Source organism: Tyto alba, unplaced genomic scaffold (genome assembly GCF_018691265.1).
Source record: "Tyto alba isolate M040663 unplaced genomic scaffold, T.alba_DEE_v4.0 Super-Scaffold_9, whole genome shotgun sequence".
Classification (NCBI taxonomy): Eukaryota; Metazoa; Chordata; class Aves; order Strigiformes; family Tytonidae; genus Tyto; species Tyto alba.
Window position 1 is genome coordinate 13,234,723 of NW_024881330.1, and position 14,077 is coordinate 13,248,799.

A 14,077-nucleotide genomic window follows, 5' to 3' on the forward strand; every position below is an offset into this window, starting at 1 on the left:
TTTCAGCTTCATCTAATTAGTAAAACGTACTGTGCCTAGGAACTCTCATTTCCTAGTCACCTGCATTTCTTGCCAAAGAGAAAACCACTTCCTCTACTACAGCAACCGTATGCAACGGGCCCATCCAAGCTGTCCTTCGGAAAGGCTTCCAAATGCAACTGCCAGGCAGCACGAAAAACAATTCTTAGATGGTCGCTTTAATGGTTGTTAAACAACACTTCTCCGTCTCAGGGCACCACCACCAGGAGTGTCACAGGGAGCCTCTCAAGCCGCAGGACCCTTTGGTTGCTGCTGTAGCTGGAGGCAGGGCAAATGTCAGCATGCGTTTGGGCTTGTGAAGCTCTTCAGAGGGCAAAGAGCAGCTCTGACTACCTCAGCCCAAAGGTCTCTGAGAAGCTAGAAATCCCCGTGGCTGCTTTTTGGTGGGTGCTTTGGTTTGTTGGCAATGTCAAGCGAGCAGCAGAACTTCCAAAAGTCCAAAGTCACTTGGACAGTCGGCCACCACCCCTTAAAGTAGCTCGTGTGCAAAGAACGGAGCTTGACTCTCACAGGTGTCCCGTGCAAGGGGGCTCGGCTGCTTTTCCACTGTGAGTAGCAACCCTTGACCTCTTGCAAAAGCTGCCGTCGTACTTAAACCCTGCCTTCCCCTACCTATACCTATGTCAAATTATTGTAGGCGTTACCAAAAATACAATCATCTTCTTAGGTGGGACCTGGGAGCTTATTCAAGTCATTTCAAGGTCTTGTTTTCCTCAGAAGGGCAGCTCTCAATGACAGCACACACAGGCTATTAGGGAACAGGCATCCCGCATAGAGAGAGGCCCCCCACATCCTTTCATCTCCTCTACCTTCCCACTAGCCCTGTGCTGAGCAGTTGAGTGACCAGAAGGTCCAGACTTGTGTCTGGGTCCTGACCCTGAGGTTGCCTTGCCATTGCAGCATCAAGTGGTGACGCTTTGCTTTGTAGCACCACACTTGCCATGTGGGAAGGAGGAGGAGTCAAAAAAGCCAGCTTAAATGGAGCCCAGAAACCCCGGTAGAACGCCAGTGACAGATGCAAAGATAAAATACGTGTTTGCTCCCCTAGCTAGCTCACTTTTCAGCCATCCAATACATCCTCCTCCAGTCACTCATCTTTGCAAATATCCCGTGCTTGAGCAGGAGCTTTTGCACTCCTGGAAACTTTTCCCTACCACTCCTGCTAGCTGGCTTACAGACTCTGCTGCTCACTCTTTCTCTCTCTCTCCCCACCTCCCCTCTCCTGCACCCCGACCATTTCTTTCTAACTTGCATGAACAAATCCTTAGTGTCAACAAAGGCAGAACAGGGCACATTCCAAACAACATCCATTTAACCAAATTTTGGCCAGAAAGGCATGCCATGGTGCATTGTGTCTGTTTAATTAGAAATACACCTACTCTCTGCCAAGGAGCCATTTCAAACTCTGCTGTGCAAACACGGCTGTATTTGAAACTTCAGTCACAGGAATTTGCAATATTTTGGAACTAACCTAGTGCATTGAAAGACAAGACATTTTGCCTCTTTAATTGTTATAGATCACGTTACCTGGGTTGCTCCTCATGTACTCTTTATTGTGGTTAATGTACTGGCCTTGGAGTGTTTTAGCACAATTAGGAAATAATCATTTCTTCATTTGAGTGTGATGATCCAGATCTCTGCTCTTTTCCTCTAAAATAGAAGAAATTATTTGCCCATCACAATGCCATACATAAAATTATTATGATGGTGAATGTGATGAATGACTCAGTCCTAAGCGGCTGATAAGGACCACTGTAATTAGGACATTCCTTCACTTCCGTCCTTCTATTTTTATCCAGGTCTTTACTCCTTATTCTGAAGTATCGTTGTTCTAGGTATCAGCCAGACAACACATAGACACAGCACTGCTGCTCAGCAAGTCAAGAAAACTGAGGGATGACCTAGAGTTAAAACCTTTTTGCTCTTTGCACCTCTCCAACAGAAAAATCTATTGGAACAGATGGTTACAATCTCACATTAGCTCCCACCAGCTGATCAGAGTTTGCGGCTGCTGCTCCATCAGGTGTGGGCACCACGAGGGTGCCAGTGGGATGGGGCACGGCAGCACCCCTGGCCCGGCATCGCTCCCTGCAAGGATGCTCCCATGGTGGAGTTTGAACTAAAAGGCTTTGGAGAAGAGGACATCGGCTCCACAAATTTAATGCCATTCCTCTTCCCTTAAAAATCAGCAACTTCTGTAGATCCCTGCAGGATCACATGTTTGAGCCTCTAGATCCACCAGGACTCTCCCTAGGGGAGCAGCCAGCACGCATCTCCATCGGATGTTGGGGGACAGACAGCGATCTCTCGGCTTTCTCACGTGTTGTGTCACTGATCAAAAGGAGAGAACCAGTTTGCTTCTGCTGGTGAAGTGAAGAATACAACCTTGATGAGTTTGGGACTGAATGAAACTTCTATCTTAACAGAATTTAAATTTTTTTTTACTTTTTTTACTTTTCAAATTTAAAGGTAGGTAAAATATCTCACAATGGAATATATTTAGATTAAATCAGCAAATAGTTCATCAAAAAAAGTCTGTTCCATTTGCATTTTTTCAACAGATAAACTATTTGTCAAAAATATGTTATAGAAACATAGAATACCAGGTTGGAAGGGACCTCAGTATCACCTGGTTCAACTCTTCTCGGCAAAAGCACAGTCTAGTCAAGATGGCCCAGAACCCTGTCCAGCTGGATCTTAAAAATGTCATTCAAATAGAGTGTCTTAGCTCCAGTCCTCAGCTTTAACTGTCTTGTTTGCATCGGGAAGAAAATGGGGTGACATTTCAGCCTGAATTTCTAAAAAATATTGTGGTGATTCTTTCAGGGATGAACACAGACCATAACATGCCACTGTAAATAAGTACTCTGCGATTAGTGTGCGCATTTTTTTTAACTTTCTTAGATAAAATTGCATCAACAATTTTCTGTTTAATTTTGGTTTAGGCCTGTGTTGAAAAAGATTAAATCAATTTCTCTAGAAAATACCACTTATCCGTATTCTTTGAAGTGAGTGATAAAACCAAATTAGAGCTTGGTGCAGGCATGAATCTTTTTGCCATCTTAATCTTTGCACAGGACTGGAGATTGGTTTGCAAATTTTTTAATCAAGTGAGGGTGAAATCTCTAGATAAATTTGAGAAGCAGAACAGACAATTCATTTTTTCCTGCTGTCTGCATTCATCCCAAGGAAGAGCTGACAAAAGGAGAGCCCGTGGAGCAGGCCTGCAAGAAGTATGCAGCACAGCAGAAGATGTGCACAGCATGGCTGCTGAATCTCCTCCTCCATATTTGGCCACGCAGATGTAAAAACTATTCTGGTTTTCAGAGTTTGAGATGACAAGCTTTGGAAGTGAAATTCTACCTATTTCAGAATAATTCAGATATGATCAAAGGAAGACCTTCAAGGGATTTTTGTTTCCGAAGAAGGGATCATGGCACACTGAAATTAAATATCTGATACCCCTAGGCACAAACTGTCTCACGTGTATCTCTTACAAAAACCTTTCCAGCTGTAATTCTCATAGCAAGGAATTATGAAAGGAGGAAGCACAATTAAAACACAGACTGGAGAATACATGTACGTGGTGCCGCCTCATCCATAGCTTCTTTCTCACGTGAGGACACTAAAAACATCCAAAGAGCATCTAACACGTAACACCAGCAAGAGGCCATGCACATCTTGGCCAATGAAATATTTGTGTGTCTTGCTCCAAAACCCACCAGAGGAGTTGGTTTCTCCTCAGCTTTGCCCAAGGCAGGCAGCAGCCCAGGCTCACTGCAGATTGCGCTGCCGTTTGTGGCATCTGTAGGCTGGCACTGAGCTCGCAGCAAGAGCCAGGGAACAGCATGCGACGTCCCCCTGGGAGGAATACAAAACACAGAATATTACTGCTTACAGAGGAGCAGTGTCAGTCCATGCCTGTACTGGACAAGAGGAAGAACAGCCCTGTCCCCACTGGAAACCCTGCCAGCTGCCCTCTCTGTCCCCTGCCAGACACCTCATCGTCCCCCTACGCCTCACTTCGGCCTGCACGTGAAATCTGGGATGCAAACAGGGCTGTGTGCTTTCCTCTCCGGCCATGAAAATGTCGGACCTGAAATACCCTACATCAGACAGAAAGCCCTGAGTGGGGACGTTTTAACTGCCATTTCCCAGGGCTGACGTCCCAGCGCGTGAAGGCCCAATGCTGCCGCAGCTCAGCCCACGCTGTGACCTGGGCGTAACAGAGCTGTCACGTTGGCTTCCCATTCCCACATCATCGCTTAAGACATTCAGACAGGTCAGTATGTTTCAGAAAAGCGCGATGCTGAAAACAGCCTTTCTTACATCAGCACTCGGTGCAAGTAAATATAATACTATCACTACTGCAAACAGACTGACTGTAACTCAAGTTCCCAAACACATTTCTGCGTTTTCTGCACTGAGTATCTGCTACAACCACATAAGAAAGCTGCTGTCACAATTGGCAACTGCAGCTCAATAAATTTCTAAAAGTTGAAAAGTTTTGTGTCTAACTTAAAAACATTATTTGGATTTTTTTATTGTTGTTCAAAATAGAAAAACTGCATTATTCTTAGTATTTTCATCTCAGGTAGTTCTCTTTTCAGAAAAAGCAAGCTTCATGCTCCAGTGATCTGTAAAACTAGGAACAGATCCTCCAGAGTCTAATTCAGTGACTTTTCAGCTCTTCTGAGCAGATAACTAAAATCCATTTACAGAAATACCAGCGCCCTCTTCAGCTCTTGAATACTTTGCAGAGAACTACAGCACCAGCATCAGATCCAAAGCTTTACGGACAGCAGGTGTTAGGCAGGGATTAAACACCGTGGGGAAGACAGTCACTTCAAAATCACTTTTTCTGCAGGCAAAAACTAAACCCTCCAATTCTTTCTGCTTTACTGTTCCCATTCACAAAAGCGCAGCTCCATCCAGAAGCTACAGTCAGGATACAAACCACACTAAATCCCTCTGTCTACAACAGTCATAGAATCACAGAACGCTTTGGGTTGGAAGGGACATTAAATATCATCTTGTTCCACTCTCCCTGCCACGGGCAGGGACACCTCCCACCAGACCAGGTTGCTCAAAGCCCCGTCCAACCTGGCCTTGAACCCTTCCAGGGAGGGGGCAGCCACAGCTTCTCTGGGCACCCTGTGCCAGTGTCTCACTGCCCTCACAGTAAGGAATTTCGTCCTTATATCTAATCTTTATCTACCCTCTTTCAGTTTAAAACTGTTACCTCTCATCCTATCACTACCCTCCCTGACAGAGAGTCCCTCCCCACCTTTCCTGTACCCCCCTTGAAGTACTGGAAGGCCACTGTAACATCTCCCTGGAGCCTTCTCTTCTCCAGGCTGAACAACCTCAAATGTCTCAGTCTTTCTTCATAAGGGAGGTACTCCAGTCCCCGATCATCTTCGTGCCTTCCTCTGGACCTATTTGAGCAAGTCCATGTCCTTCTGACGTTGGAGGCCCAAGAGCTGGACCCAGCACTGCGGGTGGGGTCTCCTGAGAGCGGATTAGAGGGGCAGAATCCCCTCCCTGGACCTGCTGGCCACGCTTCTCTTGATGCAGCCCAGGAGACAGTTGGCTTTCTGGGCTGTGAGCGCACACAGGTGGCTCATAGTCAGTTTTCCACCCACTAATACCCCCAGGTGCTTCTCTGCAGGCCTGCTCTCAATCCACTCATCACCCAGCCTGTATTTGTGCTTGGGACTGCCCCAACCCATGTGCAGGACCTTGTTTTTGGCCTTTCTGAACTTCATGAGGTTCACACAGGCCCACCTCTCTCAAACCTGTCAAGGTCCCTCTGGATGGCATCCCTTCCCTCCAGTTTTTAAAGGTATTGTTATAAATTGAGACTACAGTGGGTCGTAATACAATTTTTATTTATTATAGCAAGTAGAATATGAGCAAAAACAGCGGTGGACGAAAGGGCAGTCTGTGCTCCACCAACTGCCGTACTGAGTAGAACAGACTGTCCCTTTTTATACATTTTGTCTCCCGCCTTCATAGAGTGGTGAAGATACTCTGTTTCAACTGTTGCTGGGGTCTAGAGTGGTGGAGATACTCTGCGCATGTTCCAACTGTTGCTAGGGGGTCGTTTTCTGCCTCCTGGTGGTCAAGGATATCCTTATATGGAGTTGTTTTTCTTCTGTTTGTTTTCTTGGAATAGCTTGTGATTTGCGGCGTCGGCCATGTGTGCACAAGCAAAGCATGATTCCATGAGCGATCTCCCCTTCTCTTGTTATCCGACCTTTAAGTCTTAATGAACAATATACTTAGCTCATAGTTTCTCACAGTATTGTCCTGGTTTGGTCTGGGATAGAGTTAATTTTCCTCCTAGTAGCTAGTATAGTGCTGCGTGACTTAGGATGAGAATAATGTTGATAACACTGAGCACCACATGTCTGCATTTTATATAAATTAGAGCATATTAGTAGGGCAGCCAGGGAGAGGCTGCCTGAACCAGCACATGCACGGTACAGCCTGCAGCTGCAGCAGCCACAGACTAAGCGCCCTCAGATGGGCCGAGTCCAGGATGGCTCTCAGAGCCAGCAGACAAACATGTAACACAAATAGAACAAAATAGAAAATAAAAAGATCTCTGATCTCTGCCAAGCTCATCCCTCAGATGCTAGGTGGCCATGGCACAGGATCGCCCAGCCCTACGGAAGCCCGGCAAGGCAGGATGACAGCAGAACACATGAACAGGCAGTCAGGTGTTGAATGCTGAGCAAATGCAACTTGGAAGAGGTAGAGGCGTGGGATCATCTGTGTTTCTATTTTATTTTTAAGTCAGCTACTTCCAAAAGCAGTTTACCTACAAGAAAAATATAAACACCTTTATTATTTCTAAGGAAAATTCCCAGATTGCCGAGTCTTTCGCAACGCACATTATTCCTGCTTGAGCTGGTTCCTAAAGGCACATTCACTAGCACAGTTCCCCGAGTTTAAAGCCTTTCCACTTGGACCACTGCTTTGGCTGGAGGAGACATGCCCTTCTCACCCTCACAGCAGTGGCACCGGGAGACCTGTGGAAAGAGGGTGGGACCGACTGTGGATGACACCGGTGTGGGCGTGAAGCTTCTCGGGACACATCCACACACACACTTGTGACCAAAAGCGGCTTGGCAGAAAAGGCCCCGCGGGTCCTGGTGGACACCACGCTGCCCAGCAGCTAGCAAGGTGCTGTTGCCCAAAGGCGGTGGCGAGCGGTACCCTGGGCTGCACTGGGAAAGCCTTGCCAGCAGCTGGAGGGAGGTGACCCTGCCCCTCTGCCCAGCGCTGGGGAGGCCATGCCTGCAGTGCTCTGCCCGGGTCTGGGCTCCCCACTACGAGAGAGACACCGGCATACTGGGGAGAGCCCCCCCACCCGTGCCCCTCCCCCACCCGTGCCCCCCAGCACGACCGTTGGGGTCACAGTGCCATGCTGGGGTATCCCGGCGCTGGCCCGGCAACAGCCCCAGTGCCTACCGGACGTCGCCGTGCCAGCACCGAGTGCTACTGGGGTCTCGCCCAGGAGCACTCTCTGGCACTGCCACCCCCTCGGCAGCCCTACTTGCGCCGCTGGGGCACTGCCCCAAACCCCTAAGAGCAGTGGTCTGCGGGATTCTCCCGGCCTTGACGGGATGGGCCAGCTCAACTGCTGCCGCGGCCCCAGGTGAGCTCCCCCCGCGGCCAGGGGACACGCCGGCACAGCCGGGCCCCCCAGCAGCCGCCTTGCTCATGCCCAATGCCGTCTGCTCTGCAGGGAGGACCCTGAGCCCGTGCAGGAGAGTGTGCCTGTCCCGGCGGCACCGCAGCCACTGCTCCGCCACCGTGTGCGGGTGGCCCAGGGCCGCACGACGAGGAAGAGGGACCTCCTCCTCTTCAGGGAAACCCTGGTCATCGCCAAGCCCGAGTAAGACTCGCAGACCCCGGCTGCCCTTTCTCCCAAGCCCTGGCCCTGGCACAGCAGGGCAGGGACACCCAAGGAGCAGCCCCAGGCCCCCGGCACCCTGGTGCTGGATGCCCCCATGGCCATGCCCGTGGCAGGAGCACGGTAGAGGGGGAGCCACGGGGCTCGGCCACCTCCAAGTCACTCCCTGCCGCTCCTCTCCGCAGACGTGGCAGCTCCCCGCGCCCGCAGCTCTGCCTGGCCCTGGCCCAGCTGCAGGTGCTGAGCGGTGGGACGGGGGCGGCTGGGGATGGCACCCGGGAGGAGGAAGGCAAGAACACCAACTCCCTCGTCCTCGTCTGGCCCTGCGGCTGTAGTGTCGTCACTTTCCGGTGAGTCTCCGTGCCACGTCCCACAGCAGGACCCGGCAGCGCCTCGGTCCTGCCCCACGGGGCTGCCTCCTGCCTCTGTAGCCGTCCCCACGGGGCAGGGCTGTGCCGGCGCCCGCCTCTGCCCGCAGGCTGGGGAGCAGCAGGCACTCAGGCTCTTTCTCCTCTCTTCCTCAGCTCCCGGGAGGTGAAGGAGCTCTGGCTCAGCGCGCTCAGTGGGTAAGCCCAGCCTGGCGGTGCAGCCTGGGGGGCCCGTGCTCACATCACGGCGGGACGCTCCAGGCCTGGGAGAGCTCCCCCCGCGGCTGCAGCCAGCTCTCGAGCGGGCAGAGCTGGCGGAGCTGCTCTTTGCCCAGCCCCGTCCAGCCAAGCCCCCCCCAGCCCCAGGCCCACCACTGCCACCGCTCTCCGCTCCACTGCCCGGCGCTGCCCGGCTGCTTTGGGGCAGCTTGGAAGTGCTCCCCACTGGGCTGGCAGGAGAGGGCAAAGGCAGCTTCGGTCTCACACAGCTCTTCCTCCGACCCTTCCCCATGCACAGGCCACCAGAAGGAGTGCAGGGAGCCCGGGTGACCCAGCTGCCCTCCATCAAGCTCCTGCTGAAGCAGCTGAGTGGCCGCAAGGCAGTGAGTGGCCCTCTCGTCTGTGCTCTGCCCCCGCATGCTGCTCCAGCCTGGCATCAGCTGCATCGCTTCTCACCTTCTGCTCTTTGCCTTTTTCCCCTTGCTCAGGCGACGACACTACACGCCAGCAGCCTGGAGAGGCTCGTCGAGGGCCAGGCAAAGGTTAGGCTCGGCCGGGGTGCCATCCTGGCCATCCCCACCTCTGACAGGTGGCCAGGGGCTGCTCTGGCTCAGCGGGGGCCCTTTCTGCTGCGGGGCTGCTCGGTGAGCACAGCACATTTCTTGCAGGCTGCTGCAGAACAGCAGCCACCACCCGTCCCCTCCAGCAGCGAAGGGGGACGTGGCCACTCAGCTGGTGAGTTGGGACAAGACGGGGGCAGGACGTCCCTTCTCTGCCCCCCTCGCAGGGGGGCACTCGCGCTGCTGCTGCTGCCCTTCTCGCAGGGCACATCCATCCCCACCGCTCTGTGCAGGAGAGAGCTGAGTCCCCGGCGCCCCCCGTGCCCAAACAACGCCTCTCCCTTGCGCTCGGCGGCAGGGGGGGACGGCTCTGAGGGGCTCCGGGAGTGCTCGCCCGGCCGTACTCACGCAGGGGTTTTTGCGCTCTTTCCCTTGGCACCAGGCGGCACCTGCAGGAGGAGGAGGGGGCTGACCTGGCCCTTTGCACGCCGAGGGACCTCGGCTGCTGCAGAGGCGCCCGGGCCGTCGGGCTCTGGCGCCGGGGGGGCTCTCTTTGGCCGGCCCCTGGCAGCTCTCTGCAGCCAGGACGGCACGCTGCCCCAGCCCATCCAGGTAAGCAGGGCTGGCCAGAGGGAGGGGAGGGTCCCCGTCCCGCTGGCTCCTCTGGAGAGGCGGTGTCCCAAGCACAGGCACCCTGCCTGGGGCCCGGGGACAAAGCCATCTCCTCCCCCCATCCCCAGCCTCCAGCCACCCCTCCATCCCGCCCCAGTGAGAGACACGGAGCCGTCCCTCCACGCTCACTCCGGTCCCTCAGGAAGGTCCACCTGCCCCAGGGCCTGTCTCCAGCCATCAACTGTCCCCCTCTGTCCCCTCAGGACCTGCTGGCTCTCCTTCACGAGCACGGGCCATCCACGGAGGGGATCTTCCAGCTGGCGGCCGGCGAGCGCGCCTCGCGGGAGCTGCGGGAGGCCCTCGACAGCGGAGCGGAGGTCCACCTCCAAAGCCAGCCTGCGCGGCTGCTGGCCGTCATCTTGAAGGTGAACCCGGCTGACCTGCAGCCCGGCAGCTCCCGCCTCTGTCGCTGCTGACGGGCGCCTGCGAGAGCAGCAGCCGAAACCCAGCCGCCTGCTCTGCTCCCGAGCCAGAGTGCCGGGGGTGCTGCCCGTGCTCCCGGCAAGCAGCGGCCAAGGCCTCACCCGGTGCCCTTGGCATTGCAGGACTTCCTCCGCAAGATCCCCTCCAAGCTCCTCGAGGCAGAGCTCTACGAGGAGTGGGTGAGCGCCCTGCAGAAGACCAGCAGGCAGGAGAAGCTGGCGGCACTGAAGGAGTGAGTGTGGCGAGCAGCCTGCCTGCTCCGCGGGGACTGGCAGAGGCCGGGACTCGCCCGCACGGCGGCAGCCTCCTTGCAGAAGCTGTGCCTTCAGCCAGACACCTCTGGGCGCTGTGGGCTTGGGTTCTGGGGGCACGTGGCACAGCAGGGCACTTCTCTCCTTGGAGCTCTTCCCGCGGGCCCTGGGGGTGGCTGCACCAAGGGCCTCTTGCCAGCAGGGCCAGGAGGGAGGGAGGTGGCCGCATCTCAGCGGAGGCAGTCCCTCTGCTGTACAGCAGGGGTGGCCAGGGAGCCTTCCCTCGGCCTGGGGTCAGCCTGGGAGGGAGGCCTGTGCTGACAAGGTCCAGTTCAGGAACGGTGTCTTCCTGTTCCCTCAGGGTGGCCAGCAAGTTGCCCAGCGCCAACCTCCTCCTCCTCAAGAACTTGCTCATCCTGCTCCGAAACATCAGCACAAACGTGGCCACCAGCAGGATGAGTGCCGGCAACCTGGCCATCTGCGTGGGGCCAAGCCTCCTGAGCCCAGCCGAGGAGCACACGCTTCCCCTGGACGTCCTGGTGCAGGAGACGGGGAAGGTACGTGGTGTTCCCCAGCCGGCTACAGCCTTCTGGGCCCACCCGGGCTTTGCTGTTCAGAGGTACCTGGCTGCCTCCTCTCTTCAGCAAACGCTCGTGGCGGAGCTGCCGGGAAGAGCAGCCCCACAGCTGCGCACAAGCGAGGCTCGGGAGTGGGGAAGGCTGTTGCACCTCGCTGGAAACCCGTGCTGTGCTGTGTGCAGGTGACGCGGCTGGTGGAGTTCCTCATTGACCACCACGAGGAACTCTTTGGGGAGGAGGTGGCCGAGCTTGGCAGCGCATCGGCCGAGGAGCAGCCGGCACCGGCGCTGGGAGGAGGAGCAGCAGAGGTACGTCAGGGCCACACAGAGCGTGACAACAAGAGCCTCCCCCTTCAGAAGGTGGGACTGCTGCCACAGGGACAGGCAAGGTCATCCACAAGCCTGCAGCTCTCCAAAAGCGCCCAGCAAGGCGGATGCAGGTGGCCCGCTGCACTTTGTGCACTGTTCCCACCAGACCGGCCTCAGCTGGGCTCAGCAAACCCATCCAAGGGATCTGCCTTTCAGAGCTAAGGGAGCACTTGGGCAGCTGGGTCCTTGCCACCTCTTAAATTCCACCTTTCTGTTGCAGGTGGCCCCGCTCGCTCCAGAAAGAGAACACCTGAGGAGCTCATCTGCGGAGAGAAGGTAAAATGAGCTAGCTTTGATTAAGAGCAGAATTGGTACCCGTTTATCATGGCTTTACCTGCCTAACAATGCTATGGAATGGAAAGGTTGCCAGGGTCTTCTCGAGGAAGCAGAAAGCGGAAAACAACTTGGAGCGAGGAGGGTGATGGGCAACCGGGCCGGAAGAAGGCCAGGCTGTAAAGAGAGCTCTCAGCCATGGGCGAGTGAGGAAATCCAAGCAGGCAACACCAACCAGAAGCCCAGGTGTGTAACAGACCCTGCCCTCCATCCTTCCAATTTTACTGCTGCTCCGAGGGTAGGAAATATTCCCGAGGCGCACAGAGATGGCGCCAGACAGGAAGCATGCGCCTGCCCTTGGGAGAAAGTGTCTGTCAGGAGAAAAATACAACTCCAGCACTGGCAGTTTCCTTGTGGAACTTGTTGAGGGTCTGTGCAAGGCTCAACAGGCACCCCTGCAAGGTCACAAGACTCACAGTTTTGAGCTCTTTGACCTGCTACCTGCAGGAAGAGGCAAAGTCCCACGTTTCTATTCGTGCCAGCTGCCTGGTAAGGGGGCCCTGAACGTCTCTGGCAACTTGCCGTGCCCCGGGCTTATTGCCTGTGCTGCGGAGGGGCCAGAGCAGCACCGGAGTTGCTGCCGCTAAGGGTTCTCTCCCCTGGGCCACGACCCGAGCCCTTTGTCCTCGGACTTCCCAAAGAACGGGGATCAAAGTCACGCCTCTTGCCGCCCTCGTGGTTCCATCAGCGCTTTCTGACTCTGCCCTCGTAGGTGCCCATTTAGTTCTGCTGCTTGGATTCCCCGCACGAGCTCTGACGCCCGGCCTTCGAGGAGCACGCTGCAGCCCCAGCACCACCTCGGTGGAGGCGAGGAGAGAGGCACCGTGCCGCCCTGCTCCGTCCAGCAGACTGCAGCGTCACACCGCTAAGCCGCAGCGGCCCCGCACCGCCCTCAGAGCCATCCCACCCTTCGCAGGAGGCCTTGCTGGCTCACTCACCAGCTCCGTCAGCCCATGCCCACCAGCTGGCACGTCTCCCCAGGTGGGGAGCTGGCATCTGAAATGCCGATTCCAGGGAGCATCCTGCGCATGGCGGTGCATATCGTCTGGGAGGGACACGCGCGACGTGCTGCACAGCATCTTCCATATTATAAAGCCCTCCTGGTTTTAGTTACAGCTACTCGTGCTCGGCTGAGAGGTGCCGAACCAACTTGTACCTGCTCAGTCTATGGTCAGGGTCCATGGATTAGGAAACAACGGACAGAGACTCAATTATGAGTGCAGAAGGGGTTTCTGGTAGCCTGTGACACAACTCCCCTGACACTTCCGAGTGCCTGTTAAGAAGGTGGATAATGCCAGCAGAGCTGCTGCATCAGCAACAACTTTCTTGCGCCTTCTGCTGCAGATCAGCTCTCTCTGGACTGACGCAGACACACCCCTTCCTCTCAGTCATGACCAGAGCTTTGAAACTAGCTTTTCCCAAAGCTCCAACTACTTCAACAGCCTCTCTTGTTTTGATCCTCGAGCCCTGGATGATGTGTAATGGTGTCGAGCTCCTTTCCGAAGGGAAGACACAAGTGCCAGGCACAAGAGGGGAAAGAAACTGCACAGCTGATCTGCAGGTCTTGCAGGGATTGTGCAGGAGTCACCAGAGCACGGAAATTCAGGTGCAGCTCTCCCAGCTGGCATCTGAAGTGTTTCAGAGACAATGCCATCTTTTCTTCACAGGCAAAGCCTCGCCTGATACCCTCAGCAATTGCTACCCTAAGTAATTAAACTCCCAGCTGTTCGGAGCTCTGCACTATGGAAAAATCAAAGGGTTCTAGAGAGTAATCCCTAAGTCACTTCGGGGGGGAAAAAACAAAAAACAAAACAAACAAATCCCTCTGTACTCAAGAGGGAGAAACATCAGATGTTGCGATGTCTTTCTTCCCATTTCCCTGCTGTTCGTTTACCCGCCTCTGTGGCTAACTGAGAACTGCAGATCAGCCTTTGGTCTGGAGCTGCTGGCCGGAGACGACGGTGCTCTGGTACACGCAGCTGCCTGCTTGCTAGTGCTTTCGACAGACTTACAGCCTCTGCTAAAACGTGGCCATAGAAAGTTCTGCCCCGTTCTCTTTTCTGTACCACGCGTGTCCCAATGCATAGTGCAACCAAACCACTTAATAAATAAAGGACTATGGAAACAGCATTAGGAAATGACTGCAGGCATCCCAGCCGTCTGCAGACAAGGCCGCCTCAAATCCGAGTACTGACAGAGGGACGAGTTTGTAATGGGACTGCTTGGCCGATAGGTGCCTATTCCCCTTGCCTTTGCCGGAATACGGTGTACGGACTGTCTGCAGTCCTCAGCGTTTCTTCCCATGTGCTGCTTTTTACAATTTCTTACTATTTCTTTACAGA

At 54.7% G+C, this 14,077-nt stretch overlaps 1 protein-coding gene across 1 annotated transcript; it reads left to right on the forward strand.

Moving 5' to 3' along the window:
• The first annotated feature begins 7,673 nt into the window (after positions 1-7,673).
• Positions 7,674-13,368, forward strand: LOC116963434. The gene is made up of 14 exons (XM_042786297.1): positions 7,674-7,705; positions 7,796-7,945; positions 8,149-8,313; positions 8,488-8,529; positions 8,849-8,933; positions 9,039-9,285; positions 9,553-9,722; positions 9,986-10,147; positions 10,328-10,437; positions 10,818-11,013; positions 11,217-11,342; positions 11,623-11,678; positions 11,765-11,921; positions 12,448-13,368. Exons 1-13 carry the CDS (start codon positions 7,674-7,676, stop codon positions 11,856-11,858), a joined length of 1,635 nt encoding a protein of 544 aa, XP_042642231.1. The 3' UTR covers positions 11,859-11,921; positions 12,448-13,368.
• The last annotated feature ends 709 nt before the right edge of the window (positions 13,369-14,077 follow it).

What these genes read in the sequence shown, in the direction of transcription:
- LOC116963434 (XM_042786297.1), top strand. Translation starts at nt 7,674, where the DNA reads ATGGGCCAGCTCAACTGCTGCCGCGGCCCCAG. An exon ending in CTGGTCATCGCCAAGCCCGA is followed by an intron (nt 7,946 to 8,148) that starts GTAAGACTCGCA and finishes TCCTCTCCGCAG; the next exon opens with ACGTGGCAGCTCCCCGCGCC. An exon ending in TGGCTCAGCGCGCTCAGTGG is followed by an intron (nt 8,530 to 8,848) that starts GTAAGCCCAGCC and finishes CCCCATGCACAG; the next exon opens with GCCACCAGAAGGAGTGCAGG.